At 42.0% G+C, this 20,800-nt stretch overlaps 1 protein-coding gene across 2 annotated transcripts in view; it reads left to right on the forward strand.

Annotated features, from left to right (window-relative positions):
• The window catches only part of TMTC1 (transmembrane O-mannosyltransferase targeting cadherins 1), a 255,645-nt gene that overhangs the window by 187,513 nt on the left and 47,332 nt on the right, over positions 1-20,800 (forward strand). For both annotated transcript variants that reach the window (XM_044914902.1, XM_021690623.1), the window contains 2 exons: positions 4,210-4,323; positions 19,765-19,908. In XM_044914902.1, coding sequence (XP_044770837.1) covers positions 4,210-4,323; positions 19,765-19,908 — 258 coding nt within the window. The remainder of the gene's footprint in view (positions 1-4,209; positions 4,324-19,764; positions 19,909-20,800) is intronic.

Here is a 20,800-nt window from a genome sequence, read left to right on the forward strand (position 1 = left end):
TGAACAGTCTTACAGAGTATCTTAGGACAGACCTTTGTGTTGGAGAAAATCCAAATTTCCGTCAAGGCCCAGCCTTTCCAGCCAAGGCGTCCTCTTACAAAAAAGATCCCACCGTGTGATGTATTTTTAGGAGGTACAGATGCAAGGCCCCCCTCACAGCTTTGTAGTCCACAGGCAAGAAGCTTGCACACAGCCTAAGAAGCCGCACTTGTGTCTTATCAGAGGCCTGGAGAGAGTAATTGGTCCAAGCTGAACTAGCTGTGAAGAGGAGAAGCCAGGCTTTGAACCCGGATTTGATATAAAAGAATACATAAGCCTTGCTATGCTGATTTTTTACTTTATGTTTTCTAACTAAAACTAAGCCCAGTATTTAAAAAAAAAGAGAGGGGGAGAGAGCGAGAGGGAGGGGTTGGTTCCTAATCATAGCTGCAAGCTATATTTTCTTTAATTCTTTATAACAAGGAACTGTTCTGGTAGCCTAACCTGGGAAGAGGGTCACTGCACAGCTCCAGCTGGGCCTGGTAACAGCCCCGAATTTTGCATTTGTTTGGAGTAAGTAATACTGTAATAACACATTTTGGTAAAATCCCCTTTATGCCCCAAATCTTCGAAATACCTGAAAAGGCAGAGAGCACATTTTTCTTTTATTGGCATCTAGTTAAGTGTCTCTCTGAATCCCATTCATGAACTATTTAAGTGATCCACAGACCATCAATTAAGAATTTCTGGCCTAGATTATTCTCCATCTCTGTAGGGAACACATTTCTGTTTCTTCCTTTCTGAATTGCTAAGCCAGAGAGATCAGCCAACCTCCCAGGGCCAAGAATATGTACTGAGGATTGGCAAATTCTTTTGTAAAGGAGTGGATGGTAAATATTTTAGTCTTTGTGGACCATATAGTGTCTTTTTGCAACGACTCAACCCTGCTGTTGTCTCGGGAACGATGCCAAAGATAATAGGTAAACACATTGGCGCCCTGTGGCCCACAAAGCCATAGTTTGCTTAGCAATGAGATAAACATTGTGATAGTGAAATTATAACGTTACTATGTCCTGTGGTACCTTTCTGGTTTAGCGTCACATGTTGATCAGCTTCAGGAATGGTTCTGACCATGTATTGGCCTTGGTTGAAATCTCTGCTCCACTACTTTTCTCGGTCTGTAAACTTTAGAGAAAGGTCTTCATCTCTCTGAACTTTAGTGTTCTTATCTGTGGTGTGGGAGGTACCATAATTCTACCCATCCAGTAGGTTATTGAAGGGATAAAAGGAGACAATCCGGGGAAATGAGTGCTTAGCCTGGAACTTGGTTCAGACTGAGCATTCTGTCCCGTGAGTACTAGGCATTCTGGACGTGGCATTGTGCACCCTCAGGTCATAGCAGGGTCAACGTTGAAGAGAATCACAAATCCTTCTTACTTTCCTTTCCTGTTAACCTCTGGCTGAACACCGCTCATTATTATTATTTGTTTTAATGTTTGTTTTCTCATCAGGAATTCGGGAATGGTTCTCGTGACCTATTGTCCAGCAATGCCAACAAAACAAATTGATGTTCTATAAACTTGGAGAGAAGAGGCTTTTGAGTCATGTTTGTTATTTTTCAAGTGTTGTACCAATGAGAGGTGTGAGGGAGAAATGTGAGGTACATGAATGAAGATCCTGAGCTGAAAGGAGATTTTTCTTTGTAATCAGCATTGGGATTATGAACGGGGATGGAGCTCCAACTGCATCCTTAATGAATACTACAGGTCTTTGTAGAGTAAATATATGTAAGCTGCTGTTTCCACCGAAACGACTGTGCTATGAAATAGTAGCATCTGTAAAGCAAAAGGAGGGCACTGGCTCTGGAAGCAGAAGCCGCCTGGCCAGTTACAGCTACGTGGAAACTTTTGCCTTTGGCCAGTTGCTTATTTCCCCTTTTCCACAAACGACTCATTGTAAAATGAGAGACTGGAAAAACATAGCAGAAAAATACCACAGAGAGAACATAAAGGTCAAAAACAACAATGGAAAAAGCAGTGTGTTCTTCGGATTCCGGTGACCCCACCCACATCTGCTTGCCTGTTACGAATATCATTACTTCCTCTGGCCATCACTGAACAATGCCCCGATCTTCGCAAGGACCATGTTTCCACAGGCCTAATTGTCTGTTCCTCGGGTGATACATAAATTAGAGTCACCATGTTAATCACACAGAGGGAGGGATCAATTCCAATATGCCAGTTACGTCCATGCTGACATCAAAGTTACCTTTAAAATCTGCCTTGTACTATGCACTACTTATTTCTGGATAGAAAAATCAGAAATTTTCCTGGGTAGACATTGGAATGTTTTTTAAGCCGTTACTAGCACTCTGACCCAGACTCTTCCCCGGTGACTCAATTCACTTTGCGTACTATCCATTTTAAATATTCCATTAAAATCCTGGCTTTCTGTGGCAGCTGTAGGGTCTCACCACAGAGTGACTGAAGGATACCGAGGGTTTCACGGGAGCACCCGAACGTCGGCCTTTGTCAATCTTTTGTCTTGGGTGCATCCGTTTCTACTGAGACAATTTCTCCTGTCTCCTCCCTGGGGGTCCAATACCGGATGCCAATATTCAGAGAGCTTTATAAGAGGGGAAACTGAGATCCCAGTGTTCAGAATGCAAATCTTCACCTAAGCTACCTTTGAGGTACCACCCTTCTCCCTTCCCTCGGTGGTACCTGTCATTCCCGAGTACAGGATCTCTCTAGCTCAGCTTTTCCAGAGAGTAAAACTCCTGTCTTTTGCTGGAATGGGGAAGGAATAATGAAAAAAGTCACTTGGGTGTTCAGGGTCAGGATGGCGATCTGGGCTTTAACTGCTCCTGAGACAGATTTAGTCTGTGTTCAGCCATGCCCCAGCCACCACAAAATCCTAGCCACCTGCCCTACCTTTGCGGGCACCGAAGCAGCCTGCCTAAGTTTGGAGTCTGCTGCCTTCAGATGATGTTGCCCTCGGGTCAGTCTCTAGGCTCCTGCACTCCCTGTAAGTTCTGTCCTCTGGAGAGTTCCTCGGGTGGCCAGCCAGTGGGTTTTAAGTTGGGACTATCTTTGCTGGTCCTAAGGAACTGGTTATTTTAGGGAAGGTTCAACAAAGATCACAAAGCCCTTACATATTTCCCCAAGAGATCTTTAACACTTTGTATGAAACCCTTCTGTTGATCTTACCTTTCAAAACTAAATGAAAGTATGTTACGTGGGAGAGGTAGTAGTGCTTTAGAGTTGCCCCGAAGCTAGGTTGTCCTGCTTTTCTCCTTGCTCTCTCTCATCAGCTGTCCGCCTCCCACATTTCATCCATGCACGGTCTGGGAGTTTTCTTTCCAAGTGGCCCTCCAGCCCATCTTCCATCATTCCCCTGTCACCACCTGCCTGCATGTTGAGGGAACGAGGGACTCTAGAACCCAAGCTAGAATCCTCTAGAATCCCACCTCTTCCACTGGACCAGCTGTATAATCTTGTGCAGGTTAAACATGTGGGCTAGTTACAAACAAGAAACGGATCCTCTCCTGCCCTACCTGCCCCTGGAATCATCTTCAAAGCTTCACTGCTATCCTGTAGGGATTCCCCAGGCATTTGCTTATGGCAGCCCAAGCAGACTAACACAGTGGCCATGGAAGCAGGGTTTTTACCTTTTTGAGCAAAATCTCACTTCCTTATCAGCAACTTGTAAAATAATTATACTTGCATTTATTTATTTATTTATTTTTAATTAGCCCAGGCTTGGGTACATGGGAAATGTTAACTTCCAATAAAACTTAATAGGGAGGCCAGTCTACAGTCATCCCTCTTGTCATGATTTATTTTTGTAGACACTCTCAACTTTTTTTTTTAAGGAAGGTTATAAGTGCACAAAAGAAGCAAGGAAGGAAAAAAAACTGAATGAACCTGAGCATGCAGGTTTGTTCTGCAGAGAATAATCTATCACCCCGTGCCGCCACCTCTGCTTCCTATCAAGTTAGCATGTTTGTTTAGTTGTGCACACCACCCACTGCCTTCATTGTTTTCCACAGAAGCATGTTTAGTAAGTCACATAATTCATAAATTCTGAAAAACCTGACTTAGATGGATATAACGGACGTTCCGAATGCAGGTTCATGAAACTTGAGTAAAATATGAAAGAAACCAATGATGCTCCTAAATACAGTTCTTTGTTGCTCTTTTTTCTTTTCTTTAAATGTATTAATTGTAGGTCTGGAGTTCAAACCCTGCCCCACAATGCCAAGGTTCACTACAACTACGCCAATTTCCTGAAGGACCAGGGTCGGACCCGGGAAGCGATCTACCACTACAGAACGGCCCTCAGGTAAGCAGCACACAATTGACCGCCGCTGTGCTTCTCAGGCTCTTGTTCATTCACTCGCCCTCCCAGTGTGCGCTGGGGGGACAGTGGACATCTCCTTGGAGGTGTAAGGATCCTGGACTCTCCATCTTTCGGCTCCGTGTTCAGGTCTGTTGTGAATGTGCTAATTCTGCCTTGCTTCTAATTCTTGGTGTTTTCCTGCAAAAGTTTCCATTGCTACCCACTACTCAGTGAAGTGACGCTTGGTCGAATACACACACGCAGGCAAACAAGAGTTGGGTATTCCAATGAAGTCTTCCCACTTTAGGCTTCCCATCGTCAGAAAGGATTTATATGAAGACATCTGAGTATAGAAATGAAACACCCTGATAGTTGTATTAAATAGACGGAAAACTAGAAGACACTTGATTACCATATTGGGAATATGTTAATAAGGGGTGCGCATGCCTCTGTGTGTGTGTGTGTGCAAATATATATGTGTATGTGCGTATATATATATGAACAGCCCTGGCACTCTCCTTGTACTCCTCTCCTTGTATTCATTTGGAAGAGACTGTACAAAATATAGCTTTAAGTTGTCACTTTAAGAGAAACCACAAAATCAAGCCTGCGTTACCAGCGGCAGACTGCTCTTGAGTATTCAAAATTTCAACTCTTACTTTCAAGATGATCTTATCTAAAAGATTCCACATGATGAATGTCTTTAACCTGCAACATGTGGGCACGAGAACTATATATAGCCTCAGAGTCTCCAAACGTGGGCAAAACAAAGAAACATGAGTCTTCTCTTTTATTGTACTATGGGGCTCACAGAAGCTTTTTAAAGAGGTTTCCATGCCCCTAGAGATTGGCCCACATTTGGCTGAATTTTCTGATACTGTTCTGCTTTGGGACACATTAAAGTATGTATACTGGGGCGCCTGGGTGGCTCAGTCGTTAAGCATCTGCCTTCAGCTCAGGTCATGCTCCCAGAGTCCTGGGATCGAGCCCTGCATCGGGCTCCCTGCTGGCAGGGAGCCTGCTTCTCCCTCTCCCACTCCCCCTGCATTCTCTCTCTCTGTCAAATAAATAAAATAAAATCTTTTTTTAAAAATGAGAAATTTGACCTAGAAAAAAATAAAGTATATATACTGAACACATCTACATTTCCCTCAAGCACATACGAGGATTATCTCAAAGCTTAGTTTGAAATCATCATTCTTAAAGTAACTGACCTGATTTTTAAAATTATCCTTTTGAACAATGATCTTACATAAGTATATTGTTCATAAATCAAATTCTTTTAGACTTTAGGCTCTCTTAGGTAATATTCAATACAGCCAAAATTTTAAGCTGTGCACATCAAGTTCACTGTCAGATACTTTTCCAAAGATATAAGAAATGCAAGTCCCAGAGGAAAATTGTAACAAAACTTTTTATTGAGGAAAAGAAGTTTTATTAAGGAATAGAAGATCATTTTTAAGATTTAATAAAGAATTATATTCTTTCCCTGGAAGCCAATTTACCCAAATGTTTACAGTACTTATCTCTAGTTGGTGAGATTATGGTTTAATTCTTTTCTCTGTACTTTATTTTGTGTTCCAGATGTTCTACAGTGAACATGTATTATTTTTGCAATGAGGAGATGTCATTTTTAAAGAGGCATATATTCCTTCAAGGGTACAAATAAAGTATGTTTTGGTGTAATGATTAATTAATGTTTCAGGATTTTAGATGGCATTCTTGAAGAGAAGAGAGCAGTAAATTTGCCTGAAAAATAGTGGTTGAAAGAAAGTATTATCAGTATCCTTTAAAATTTATTGCATTCTAACAGACTGTTTTCTGTCAAGTTCAAACAGAAAAAATAAGGCAGATCCTAAGGCACACCTTGGGGTGAAGATACAAATTATATAAAATTCTCCAGTAGCCGATTTTACAGAATTATAGTAGCTGGTTGGGTACTACCGCTTTTTTCCCATGAAACAATAAAAATAAATGTTTGCTTCAGCAACTGTACTTCTGGAAGAAAGCATTAAGAAGTGGGGAAAAAACAATTAAAGCTATAAATACACTGCATAGTAATTAGAGAAATATTTCATCCTCTCAGACCAGGCTCAAAATACTTCTGATTTAAGTAGCATCATTTCTGTGTGGATACCTCTGTGGTGAATTTTCAATGGGTGTTTTGTTTTGCTTTTTAATTTAAATTGTCACTCCTTGTGTTAGAGAGAAAAGGAAAATACCAGGACTATTCATCATTTTGATGATTATTCATCCTAGGTGACTGGAAGATGGCCCTTATTTTTTAAATTTAATTTAATTTAGTTTTTTTTGGAGAGAGAGCATGCACACAAGGGGCAGAGGGGGAGGGGCAGAGAGAGAGAGAATCTCAATCAGATTCCATGCTCAGTGCGGAGCCCAACATGGGGCTCGAACTCATGACCCTGAGATCATGACCTGAGCTGAAATCAAGAGTCGGATGCTAAACCGACTGAGCCACCCAGGCATCCTAGATTGCCCTAATTTTGATATTGCTTTTTCTTTGCTGAAGTTGCTGAGACAGGAATTCTCCCCTCTCCCAACTACCTTATCTCTATTTCAACTTTCAGTATATTTGATATTTTCCATATTTGCACACAGCAAGAAAGAATGATTAGGGAAATGCAGGGCTAGCGGTGCTATTATCTGAAATCAGTCCCCACAATTATCCATTTCTATCGTAATGACTGTGTAGATCCCAAAGGCAATGATGAAATTAGTCATTAGGGTTTTTATCTATACCAATATCATTTTGGCTGGCTTACAATTCTAGAAATAATGCTACATTAAATTGGTAATTATATATGACATGAATATTCTGTTTCTTTTAAACCTTCTTTGTTTTTTTAAAGATTTATTTATTTATTTCGGGGGATGGGAGGAGCAGAGTCAGAGGGAGAGAAAAAATGTTGGAGCAGACTCCCTGCCGAGCAGGGAGCCCAATGCAGGGCTTAATCCCAGAACCCTGAGATCACGATCTGAGCCGAAATCAAGAGCCGGCCGCATAACCGACTGAGCCACCCAGGCGCCGCAACCTTATTTTATTTATTTTATTTTTTAAACAAGATGGAAGTATACTAACTTCTCCTCCCTTTCAGTGTACCTCATTTATTCTATTTCTGCAGTGCAAGGGAAATCTCCCTTGGAAAATGCTGCAGCTGAAGTTTCAGGTTCAGATTAAGACCCAAATCAGCAAAGGAAAATGGCAGAACTCTTAAATCCTTAATGAACACAAGTGTTACCTTTGCCTTGCTGGGAGGGGCAGCTGTGATGTTTATACCTGTTCCAGGTTGTATAAAGTTTGGGATTCTATTTGGTTCAGAATCAGAACACCACTGGTAGATCTGCCGTATGCCTCCAAAGCTTTCTGGTCATTGTTTAAAACCTGGAAAAGTGGGGCGCCTGGGTGGCCCAGTTGGTTAAGCGACTGCCTTCGGCTCAGGTCATGATCCTGGAGTCCTGGGATCAAGTCCCACGTTGGGCTCCCAGCTCAGCGGGGAGCCTGCTTCTCCCTCTGACCCTCTCCCCTCTCATGCTGTTTCTCTCTCTCTCTCTCTCAAATAAATAAAATCTTAAAACAAAACAAAAACCTGGAAAAGTTTCTACCATTCCATCTCATGTGAGTGGAGTAGAAATTCCAGGGACCACCCAATATCTCAGCTCTTCCTGCACAAAATAACCCATGAAATAATTTGTCCAGTAAGCCCAAAGAGCGAGATCGTGGCCCAACCTGGATAACGTGCAGCAGATACTAAATGTGTACTTGGCCAGAGGTTTGTTGATCAGCTTAAAACATCAGTTAAAAGGGGAGAATCATAAAATAAATTATACACACTCTTGAATGATTTTATTGTACCCTAAAGTTTCCCATGTACATCCATTCACCAATCTTCAAATGTCAAACCAAGCTTTTTCCTTTGGGTTAAGAGTCTAATGATTATAGTCTGCAAAAATCACACACATAAGTCCTTTCTCTGATGATCAGGTTTTCAAACTTTAAAGTGGAATAAAAATGTAATGACTGTGAGATTTTTCTCCTATAGTTTTTTTACAGATACTTTACATCTAATCAACAGCAATTTCTTGAGCAAATTCCCTTTTTTGAGTATTTCTAGAGTATTTACATAGTTTTCATAGAAATACAACTCTCTTTTTTCACATCTATATCAGTTTGCAAGATATTTCATTACATGGTACAATTGCAATAAAAACTACAACTGCCATAAATTTGTTAACAAACACAACTGTCTTTTAGTCATACAACTCAACTCACAGAATCAAAAAGGCCCATGTTTATAGAGAAAGTTTATTAAGTTGTGGGTATCCACCAATATGTTTTGCAGAGAATAGAGAACATCTAGAAATCTGACGACATAGTGAAGAGACTGTTTTAAAAGAGATTTCACTATAGGTGATAGAGTCATGGAAATTGTTTCTCATCTTATATTTAAAACCCCTGCATGACTCAGTTACTGGTTGGTTAAAATGGGCTGGCCATCAAGAGCCCTGCACCTGGGAATGAATAGAGTTCACTTTGTCCAGGTGGGTCAGGAAGGTCTCCCTACTGTCAGCAGCAAATTATCCCATATTCCACGGAGCATTTGTTCACTTAGATGCCCTCTTCCTGCCAGCCCACTATAATAAGCACCCCCATACTCAGATTCACTAATGCATCCCAGGTGATTAGATATCAGCCCTGTGCAGTATTCTGTCCTGATACAAGGGCTGTGATCTTCAGTCAGCCAAGACTGCTGTTTTCTCTTCACGGGTATGGTTTCAACATGAAATACACAGTAAATCATCTAAGATTTCCATCCTCCCATACTCCTATCAAGCAGGAGATGCATTACTCTTCCCCGATGGCACTCAAATGTGCTTGGGCAGCCATGGGACCCTTAGAGCGGCCTTACGCACTCCCAATATATCTGTTGTTGATGTTCTAAACAGAAAATCTGAAGGGAAAGAAAGAGGGTAGAAGTCCTTGACCAGACTCTTTTTTTTTTTTTTAAGATTTTTTTTTTATTTACTTATTTGAGAGAGAGAGAGAATGAGAGACAGAGAGCATGAGAGGAAGGAGGGTCAGAGGGAGAAGCAGACTCCCTGCCGAGCAGGGAGCCTGATGCGGGACTCGATCCTGGGACTCCAGGATCATGACCTGAGCCGAAGGCAGTCGCTTAACCAACTGAGCCACCCAGGCGCCCTTGACCAGACTCTTTTATTGGCATAATTAAAGGGGAAGAAATGTTCTTTTAATGCTCCTGTCCCGAAGACATCTCTACTAGTTCTATTTAATTGCCTTCCACGTGGGAAAGGATAGAACTAAAATCTTTCTGATTAGAATTTTTTAATGCATAAAATAGAGACTCATCATGATTATAGTAACCATTGACAGAGATAGCATTCTTTGCATTCCCTCCTGTGTGGATAACTGGAACTCTGCAAGGAGATTCCATTAGACTGGGTAAGTCTATGTGGAAAAAAGGAAGTAATAAAAGAATCGAGGAAACATCGTATCATTAGAGTCTAAAGAATCTAACCATGTGTAATTAACCCCCCATTCACTGATGTCCTGAGTATATCAATAAAATTATTACAATTCCTTTGAAAAATGCTATCTATAAAGCGGCTGGAGTTTGAACATTTTTTTTTAAATCAGGATTTAATGGTTATTTTAAAAGTCCTTCATTACACAGCCTATTTTAAGTGAACATTTAAAATAACTCTTATGAGTAAAAGTGACCTTGGATACCAGCTGCCATGTATTTCTGGAAACAATTAAAATTCTAGGACCATTTGTTAACCAGATTTAACAAGTAGAGATGGGCTCTTCTGTCCGTGTGGTATTTTCATTTATAAAAGTCTAAATATACTTCCCAGTATCACAGATAGACACTTGAAATTATTTTTATTTGTTTGTTGATGAAATTAGAACCTCCCTCTATTTATTTTGTGTTAATTAAGTCTGGGAGTTTTATTCATTAAATCCAAGAAGTTAAACACTATTTCATTTAGAAAACTAGAATTTCGTGACCATACTTATGGTTCTGTCATTTCTATTGAAGCATATTTCGCTGTCTGGTTTTTTGGTGTTTTTTCCTCCTGCCTTACACCACTCTTTCACTTCAAGAACTCGCCGTGCTTCCCCAGGAAACAGAATCCCAGGCAGGGATCTGCAAGCAGGCAGTCCAGTGAGAAGTGCTCTCTGGAATGCTAGGGAAGGAAGCCAGGGGAGCAGGATGGGCAGAGGGAGAGATGATAGGCAGTGCAGTTCCAGGGCCTCGGCTGACCCCTGAGGAAGCCCTGGAGCTTCGAGGGCCCCCCAGGATGGCCATGAATGAAGGCAAGAGATGGAACCTTTACGTCCCCTCATGAACCTTGGGTGAGGCTGAGCCCCATGCCCAGAGAAGTCCAGGCTGTGAGCTGTCAGCAGATGGGGAAACAAACCCCTCAGATGGGAGTGGTGTCTGGGTGGTGGGAGACAGCATCCGCGACCCCGGCTTAATTATAATTTTTTACATAAGCAGATATGAGCATTTTAACAGTATCATTTAGATTTTCTGTTAAAGTGACAACATAGGAGGTTGGAATATTACAAGGTAACTCCTATGGAAAGTTCAAAGCTGTGCCTAATACCCGGCAGTGATAAACTCATTAAATGTTATCCATGTCCCAAATCTGACCACTTCTCTCCACCTCCACTGCCCACCGTGTGTGTCTCACGTAGATTCCTATCTCTCAGAGCCCCTGCAGCTGCCTCCAGGCCCCGCACCGTCTTTCTCAGACCTCACCTCCTGCTACTTTTCTTGCCGGCTCAGCTCCAGCCACGTGGGGCTTCAGGGACTCTGAATTTGTGGTTCCCTCTTCCCAGAATACCCCCTCCCTCTCTAAAAGCTGCCTCCTTCCCTTCCTTCGGGGCTCCCTACTAGGTCATCTTGTCAACAAGGCCTTCCCTGGCCACCCCACCTAAGAGTGCAGTCACCACCAACATACTGCCCCCAGACCTATCTTGCCCTTCTCCTGTCCTTTGTTTCCCAGCTCCTCAGAGATTTTGTTTAAAACCCTTCCTTTAAAGCCTTCACTTTATCCACTTCTCTGGGCACTTTTCCATTCATACTTAAATATTCTCAGGGCGCCTGGGTGGCTCCGTTGGTTGAGCGTCCACCTCTTGATATTGGCTCAGGTCATGATCTCGGGTCGTGAGATCGAGCCCCGTGTTGGTCTTTGCATTCAGCAGGGAGTGTGCTTGAGATTCTCTCTCCCTCTTCCTCTGCCCCTCCCCTCCCCACTCTCACACTCTCTCTCTCTCTCTCTAAAGATTTATTTATTTATTTTTTAGAGAGAGGTGGGGAGAGAGAGAGTATGCACACGAACAGGGGGAGAGGGAGAAAGAAAGAATTTCAAGCTGACTCCCTGCTGAGAGTAGAGCCCAACACGGGGCTCGATCTCATGACCCAAGATCATGACCTGAGCTGAAATCAAGAGGTGGACGCTCAACCGACTGAGCCACCCAGGCGCCCCTCTATCTCTCTCATAAATAAATAAATAAATAAAAGTAAATGAAATACTCTAAATAGTCTCAAGTCTCTGCCGTCTTGAAACAAGTATGCAAACCAGCCTCTGCATCTCTTGTTTTCCCCTTCCTGCCATTCAGTCTGTCTGTTCCCACCTTTCGACTGTTGAAATTTCCTGCCAGTCTCAGTGTCTTCTCCTTTATTTCCCTCTCGTTACCCCCCCACCAGCCGTGGGTGGTTCCTGCTCTACCACCCAGAACTGTTCGCAAGTGCACCAGTTGCCTCCACGCGGGGAACTCCAGAGGAGGACCCTGCTTGGGAGTTAAATTACTTGACTCTCAGCAGCATTAATTTTGTTGAACGATCCCTCCTCCTTAGAGCGAATTCTTTTTCAGCTTCCATGCTGCCTTGGTTTGCCTTCTGTTTCTCTAGACTCTCCTCCAAACCCTTGATGGAGGAGTTCTCAGGCTCTTCTGCTAGGCCTTCTCTTCTCAAGCTTTGCCTTCCTCCCAAGGGATTTCTTCAGTTCCAAAGGCTTTAGAAAGCGTCTGTATGCTGATTAACTCTCAAAGCTGTAATTTCACCATGTAACTTTCCCATATCAAAGCAGTCTATCCACCTGATTCCTGGACGTTTCCACAGATTTCCCTCTGCACTTGAAACTCCCCTTACCACCTTCTCTCCAAAACCAGCTCCTTGACCTTTATTGGCCCCCTTTCCAGTTTGTGCTTAAGCCAGAGTAAAAAATTATGTTTCCTGCATTCTGTTGGGTTTTGCTTTCTCTCTTGGAAACACCTTCCTTCCTCTTCCTGCTTATATCCCCTCCTCCCCTTCCCCTGACCCTCAACTATTACTGCCCCACTGGTAAAGCATCATCTCCCCTGGAAACACCTTGGTGAGCACCATGGCTCCTTCCATGGGCTCCTGCTGCTTGTACTACCCACCTCCCATCCCTCCATCCCCGCCCCCCCCCGGCCCAGTTCCTGCTTTGTCTCTTTCTGCCATGTGTGCTCTGATCACAGTGCATTAGAGTAATTTGGTGTCCTTGTCTCTCCCTCTTCTGCCACAGGACCTCCTTGAGAGCATGGACTCCTTTTTCTTTATTGCTGTGGGCCCTTAGCAGAGGGCCTAGCACATCATAGGTGCTCAATAAATGTTAAAATGTTTGTTGAAAGACCGAATGAATGTAATGCACAGAGTATCACAGATCCCCTTAGAGTCCGAGGACAACTCCGTAGTAACAAGCAGTGTTTCTCAAATGGGAGAGCTGTCAACTATTTAGATGGGACAACTCTTCATTATGCAGTATTGTCCTGTGCATCAGAAGATGTTAAACACCCCTACTTCCTGCTAGTGGTGACCACCAATTCCTGAGGTGGATAGTCAGGATATGCGCCCCTTTCTGTCCCCATCCTTCATGATCTTCATGGGCAGTTCTTGATTAGGAATATGGACACACTTTTCCCTCCCCCTGCTGTCCTTTTCTAAGTTGATCTAACAACCGGAGTACTGTTCATGCCACAAAGTGTCATTTCAATAAGGATTCCATGTGCACATTGATCTGTCACACAGTACTTTGAATCTCCTTACAGCCTTGGATGTAGCTTTTTTAAAATTGCATGTGTCTGGAATTCCATTTGGTGTTGAGCATATCAAAAAGGCTTGGAGGAAATTGCTCTGGTGCCTGTGGGGATCGTTTGCTTTAGATGATGGATTGCCAGGCTTTGGAATGAGGGTTTCACAGAGAACATTCCTACATTCTTAAAATGGAGAGAGTCACATGTCCTTCACATCTGAGAACCCACGGCAGAGGAGAGACAGATGGATACAAGATGACTTGAGTGCTCCTGGGTTAGTGATGAAGAAATAACGGACGTTATTTTGACTGATGGGAGCAAGTCGAAGGCCATTGACAGCAGTGAAGAGAATGATTTTTTTTTGGAGGATGAGAAATCCATATGAGAAAAGGAGACCTGGCAGCTTCAGCCTGGTATGGGTTCATTAGGGCTATAGATGGAGCCAAAAAAATACCACCCAGAGGTCCTTCAACTCACCCCAAAACACTGTTTGTGGTGGAACAAGTATGATGATGAGTATAGACATACCCATCATTTATTCACACAGAAGCCCATTCGTTCACACAGAAGGTCCATATGTTATTGACCTTATTGTTATAGAGAAAGCAGCGAAAGGACAGACATAAATTCAAAATCACGTAGCTAGAAAGTCACCCATGGCTTCTGACTCCAAAGCAATTCCCCACCATCTGCCACAAAAACCAGAGTTACCTCAGGCCTCTGAGAAGGGTTAAATTATGTTCACCATTTTCTATTTCAAAGAGCAGAGAAGTATTTAATTCAATACATTTCCCAACCTTTAAATTGTCAGGAACCAGGAAAATTCAGCCACTTAAAATGACTCATTTCCTGAGGGCATCAGAGAACAGGATTTTACTCTCAGTTCTCTTGGAAAATCAATTGGGCGGAGTCCTTCTGGATCACGGGGAGAGGTCATCCATTGTGAGAGGTCAGATAATTGAGTTGGCCCTCTTTGGAGAGCCTGTCCCATTTCCCTAAACAGCATGTGAAGTTTTTTCCAAAGCTTTTTGAAATGGGTGGGAAGGAGTATAAATGCAAAAAGAAAGTGGCAAGACTTATTTGCTGGGTGTTAATGGCAATTCCAAACAAGTAAAGAAGCAGACCAATCCGTGTCACCCAGTACATTTTAGTGACACGATGGTTCAAATCTTGCAACAGGGAAAAACCGAATGTCAGAGACTAATCTGGTTGAAAATATGCTGCTGACTCCTGAAATAAAGTTTACTTTGGGTGGTTTTTTTTAGTCCAGTGAAATTCAGGTTTTATGGTTGCATTTTTTTCCCAGCCATGTTTTTCTTTTGGATTTTTTTTTTCTCAACGGGAAATAGAAAATAAACATCTGACCTTAGCATAGTTAACCTCAAATAAATTAATCTGTGGAATGAAAATCAGACAAATAAATCAAGGTGTATATATTCTGAAGGGAAATTGCAAACTGGAGCTCATGATACAATGTTGCTTGCACAATGAAATGCCTTATAAGGTACTCAAAACGTTGAAAAATTATGAGCATCCTTAACTTTTGAAAAGACTGTACAAAATTCAAAGTAAATGACTGAAAGAGAATATAAAACCACACTTTAGTCACATCCATCTTATGTCTTTGAGTCTTCAGGTTGATCTTGAGGTTGAAGCTTAAGAACAGTAATGAGAGCATACATATATCTTGTACACTTACTGAGTATTGCTGGTTCTAAAACGCTTTTCCAAATACTGTGGTCTTCAGAGATACCATGGTTATTTTGTATGGCAGATAACATATTTTTCCAGTGCATAAGCATCTCAGTAGCCAAGTGTCCTGAGTATTGAGTTTATTCTACTTCTGTCCCTGAGAACTGGTCCCTGTAATATCATAGTCGAATGGACTGGCCAAAGAAAAAAAGGAGAAGTTATTCTAAATGGAAGCTCTAATTTGTAGCAGTTTATGTATTTGCTGAAGGTGGAATGACTCAAGATTTTTTTGGAAAATAAATAGATTTACAGGAACCAACTGTCTTCTTAACACAAGAACACAACTGCTTCTGATTTTTTTTTAAATCTATTATCTACTCAATTTCTTTCCACAGCTATAACACAGTACAGTAATTCTACTTGAAGAATTAGGAGGGTTAGGGATCCCTGGGTGGCTCAGTCAGTTAGGCCTCAGCCTTCAGCTCAGGTCATGATGCCAGGGTCCTGGGATCAAGTCCCACATCAGGCTCCTTCCTTGGTGGGGAGCCTGCTGCTCCCCCTGCTTGTGCTCTCTCTCTCTGACAAATAAGTAAAATCTTAAAAAAAAAAAAAAAAGAATTAGGAGGGTTAGATGAGAAAATGGAAGAAAAAGTGTGAAGTATCATTAATCTATCCTAGGTCCCTTTGGACCCATTTTCTTTTGTTCCCACCCCCAGTAATGATCTATTAATATGTTGTTGATGTTGATTCTCAGAGCTAAGGTAACTGGGAATGGAGGGGAATAATAATTATATCCTTAACTATCTACTTTATCAATTCTGCATAAGGAAATGCTAGTAGATAAAAATTAAGAACCCCTTAAATGCTCAAATGTACATGTACTTATCAAGAATACAAATTTTCCAATACATGAAAAAAATTATCTCAGTCTGAGATAACTGTATCTCTAGATTTCATTTTTATTTTATTCTATTTTTTTAGTGGGGGAGGGACAAAGAGAGAGGAGGAGAGAGAATCTTAAGCAGGCTCCACACCCATTGGGGAGTCCAGTGCGGGACTCAGTATCCCGACCCTGAGATCATGACGTGAGCCGAAATCAAAAGTCGGATGCTTAACTGACTGAGCCACCCAGGTGCCCCAAGATTTCATTTTTAAAGAGAAAAAATAAGCTTCCTTATACCCTGGAGCTACTTGACAAAACAGCATATTTTCTGTATAATAAATTTTTAAAAATTTAACTCACCAAAATAAAAATGACAGTAATAAAGAAATAGCAAGAGAGCACTCATAAACAATACAAATGTTGAGTAAGAGTGTGAGAAAGAAAATCCCATGGCTGTTCACACTCGTCTTAAAAAAAAATAGGTCTGAAAACACCACTCCACTCTAGTTCAGTGACACTTTTGTTGAGATTTTTTTTTAGATGGGGAAGGAAATAATTATTCACTAACAGAAATTTTGTAAAACATACCTATAGAAGTCAAAGTCAAGATGGGCTTAATTTATTCTGACCAGGGATGTAGCAACATAGACATCTCTTAAATTGTTCATTTTTCCAGTAGAAAATTCCCCTCCTGGAGACCTCAGTATTGACTTGGACCCAAGCTAATTCAAACACAAGTTCATTTAAAAAAGTAAACGCACAAAATAACCTTGTCCTTGCCTAGGTCTTCAGTAAACAAGAGAAGAGTATGTGTTTTAAGAATATATCTACATCAGGGTGCCTGGGTGGCTCAGTTGGTTAAGCGACTGCCTTCGGCTCGGGTCATGATCCTGGAGTCCCTGGATCGAGTCCCGCGTCGGGCTCCCTGCTCAGCGGGGAGTCTGCTTCTCCCTCTGACCCTCCCCTGTCTCATGTGCTCTCTCTCTCAAATAAATAAATAAAATCTAAAAAAAAAAAAAAAAAGAATATATCTACATCTATCTTGAACTCAAAATAAAATGTGTTTTTTTTTCCTGACCTAGTTATTGAAGAATCCTGTTGATGAAATTCAGCTTTGTTTTATAAATAATGCAATGCTTGCTTGTGAGTAGCTGAACCGAATCAGATACCCAGTAAGAGAGGATATTGCTAGCAGACCCTTATATCCTTAACTATCTACTTTATCAATTCTGCATAAGGAAATGCTAGTAGATAAAAATTAAGAACCCCTTAAATGCTCAAATGTACATGTACTTATCAAGAATACAAATTTTCCAAGAATACACGATCTCACACATTTTTCAGGTGGAGGGCTCTGGGTGGCAATAGGTTCAGTAAACCACTCTAGAAGCCAGCAATCCCCTTCCTCCCTGGGTCGGGACTCTTCGTTAACATACAGCCTCTTCCCTGACTGTGGCTGGCAGACAAGTTTTTGGAGCAAAAGTCTCACTCAAGGCCCTTTTCCTCACAAGGCTCATACCTGTTTCTCGTTGCTTCCTTTCTCGCTGCTTATTTCTGGTTTTGAGAGTTTGGTGTGGACTTATATTCAGTTTCTGAATTGGAAAAAAGAAAGGGGAGAGAGAAACATGGACTCCATGAAATGTGAAAGCCCATGACTGTTTAAGTGACAGTGGAATCGTGAGTGAAGATAAAGTTTGACAAGGTGGGCGGAGAGCCAGTGCCGAGGGCAGTTGCTTGACAGTGTAGATGGGCACGGCAAGAGGTGGGTGAGTCCTTGGGGGAAGATCTTATTGAATTTAGACCATCTTTTCCCATAGGTAGTGCTTTCACCTCAGACATTGATTTCAAGGGCTCCCAAGCCTAAAGAAATAAGCAAAAGATCAAGTTTTAAGAAGGCAGATGTCCCCGGAAGCTTCCTCTTACAGCTGGTCAACAGGGAAACAAGAATTGCTCTCACTATGTTCACTGGACATCCCTTAAATCTTTGGGAGGTCAGAGAGCTTTGCTCAACATCTCCCCCTGCCAAAAAAAAAAAAAAGTTTCTTTAGAAGATTTTGAGTCCTGGCTGTGATAAGTTTTCTGTAATCACTTCCGAAATCATTCTTAGACCCAGACTTCCTAGGAGACCTTTGTGGGCAGAGTGCATGAGCAGATCCAAGGGCATTTTGTCTCTCATCATAGTTCTGATATCCCTTAGTGGAATCTCAGAGAAAGAGAGAGCCAAGGACTTGCTTCCCTCAGGACTGTGAGGCTGAGGGTGATGGGGCTACCCCCAGGGACCTCGGGTTGTCTTTGCCTGAGTGAAGGTGACCCGAGAGAAGCAAACCACAGTGCCGTGTGCTGGCCCAGTGTGTTTTCCTTTTCCCAGCTTCCTCTCATAATATCTCTCTCCCCAACAGCCTCTACAGCCATTGAGAGTAATTAAGGCTTTCAGGCTTTGGGAGGCCATAACATGCCACTGAATAGATTCTATCCCTTGTCAGTCATGAAGAGCATCACCTGGCATGTCTTCCTGAAAATGCTAGTTCTGGGGGATGTTCGTCGTGTTCCTTCCTGCTCTAGAAGGGAGTAGGGAAGAGAGGATTACATGGTCAAATAAACTTAGGAAACTTTGGTTTAAGCAAAGATTTAAAAAAAAACAAAACAAAACCCATGAGACTTGTCTTGTCAGCCTTTTAATAGGACGCCCTTCTGTCCGCAAATAAGTTGATCTTCTTAGAAGGTACGGAACAGAGTGGGAGGAGGCAAGCCTGTCATTTGATTGTCAAGAGGCTTGACAAGTACACATCGTATTTTCATTTCTTGGCATTCCTACATTAAGAGCCAGTTCCGCGGGCTTATGCAGAGTACTCCAGGTGACAGAGATGGAGTGAACCTCTTAGTCTGCTAAATATTCTGCTCTAAATATAGCAGAAACAACTAAACTGTGGAGCTGTGCGGATTTGCCTTCTTGATGGTTTTGAGTTAAGGAAGTAAATTGATTCCCTTCCTTCCTTAATCAGCATAAATTTGGTTTACTGATGTATCCCCGATCCTCCTTTACATTTGCTTTTGAACACTGGGAATGCTATTTTTACTTCGTCGTGCATTATTTAAATTTTTTAAAAAGTGTTTGTCGGGATTTCATTTGAGAACTGTATCAGGCCAGTTGGTACCAAATTACAGTAGGAGGAGGGAAAGGAGATAAAATGGAAAAAGAGAGCCAAGATGGAAAGCCATTTTAGGGATAAAGTTTGTTTTTATGGGAAGACCTTGTGTATTACCCTTTCTCAATAATGGTGGTCTTAGGGATCTTCCAGTCCAAGTATGTTCATGAAGATGCCCTCATCCAAGGAACCCCCAGCGTCTTGTGTACATAGTGGGCACCGTAGAAGCTGCTGGTCAGCAGTCCCACCAGCCCAGAAACTCAGAAGCAATGAGGCAGTGAGGATTTTCTGCCAAAGCAAATTGAAAGTAATATAGGCTCCAAAGGATTAAAATTTGTTTGACCCTGATAGATTTGCATAGTTTATTTTTGCACCATTTGGGGGTTATTATACCACTAAGGGTCAAAGATCTGCTTCCATATTTATATGCCCTCAGCTGCACACATAGTTGACCATTAAGATTTCACATGGACAAACCATTAAAATAAAGGAAGAATTCAGTGTTTGATTTTGGTTGTGGCATTCCTGGGGTGGCGGTGGGGAGAGGGAGAACAAGCCCATTGTGCCCAGCTTAGAAGTTTTTGAACAATCATGGCTGAATATTTCTAATTTTCCAGGTTGTATCCTCGCCACGCAAGTGCCCTGAATAACCTTGGAACACTGACGAGAGACACAGCAGAGGCAAAGAGGTGCTATCAGAGGGCTCTCCAGCTAAATCCACAGCACAGCCGGGCTCTCTTCAATCTTGGAAATCTCCTTAAGTAAGTAGAACGGATACCTTTCATCTGGCAGTCTTGTAATTTCAGGAAATCCTTTCCTTCTTAATACTCATTTGGTTGTGCTCCTGTCTCCTCTTCCCAGAGTGGAATAATTACGGTTTTCAAGCTTTGAGAGGAGGTCATGTTCATCTGAAATAATTCTATGCCTCCTCAGTCTAAAAGAATATTTCCCAGAGTGACTCTCTGGAAGTGTTAGCTCTGGGAGATGTCCCTGGGTGGTCTGTAGAGGGGTGGGGATAGGGAAGGGTTACATGGTCAGGTAAACTTAGGAAATGCTGAGTTAGACCAAGAGGACTCCCCCTCTTGCAAGAACCGTTAATATGCTAAATGCCCTGTGAATCTTCAAGAAGGCAGTATGGAATACAACATTGCCCAAAGTCAAATTTTTTTTTTTTTGGTAAGGCATTTCCCAAGTATTCCATGAACATTCTTTGGGCAAAGCGCTCATCTAGGAAGAGCAGTGAGCTCTAAAGCTGCGGCCAGATGACATAACCACGACTCGTGTTGAGCGTGTACTAGTGGTAAGAAATGGAGCAAGGCCTGCCTTGACTTAGTAATGGTAACTCTTACTAAGATCTTAGGGAGACCTGCCAGGTACAATCAGTCGCTGGTGTTTGCTTTTCACTCACCGCCCTGTAAAAGGTTGACAGTGCAATTAGTATTACTGAAGACTAAAACAGGGGTACTTCTGCATCTTGTATTTTTATTAATACAAAGTCTAGGCATCTTGGTGATGGTGTGGGCACCTGTAGTTTTGACAATAATGAAATGGTGGAAGTTATGGAATTTAATTTCTAAACTTAAGAAAACAGGATGAAAACATCAGAAGTGGAAATTGGGTGAAAAATGTTTGGAATGAGAGTGCGGTGATATA

This window comes from Neomonachus schauinslandi, chromosome 5 (assembly GCF_002201575.2).
Source record: "Neomonachus schauinslandi chromosome 5, ASM220157v2, whole genome shotgun sequence".
In the NCBI taxonomy this organism is placed as follows: Eukaryota; Metazoa; Chordata; class Mammalia; order Carnivora; family Phocidae; genus Neomonachus; species Neomonachus schauinslandi.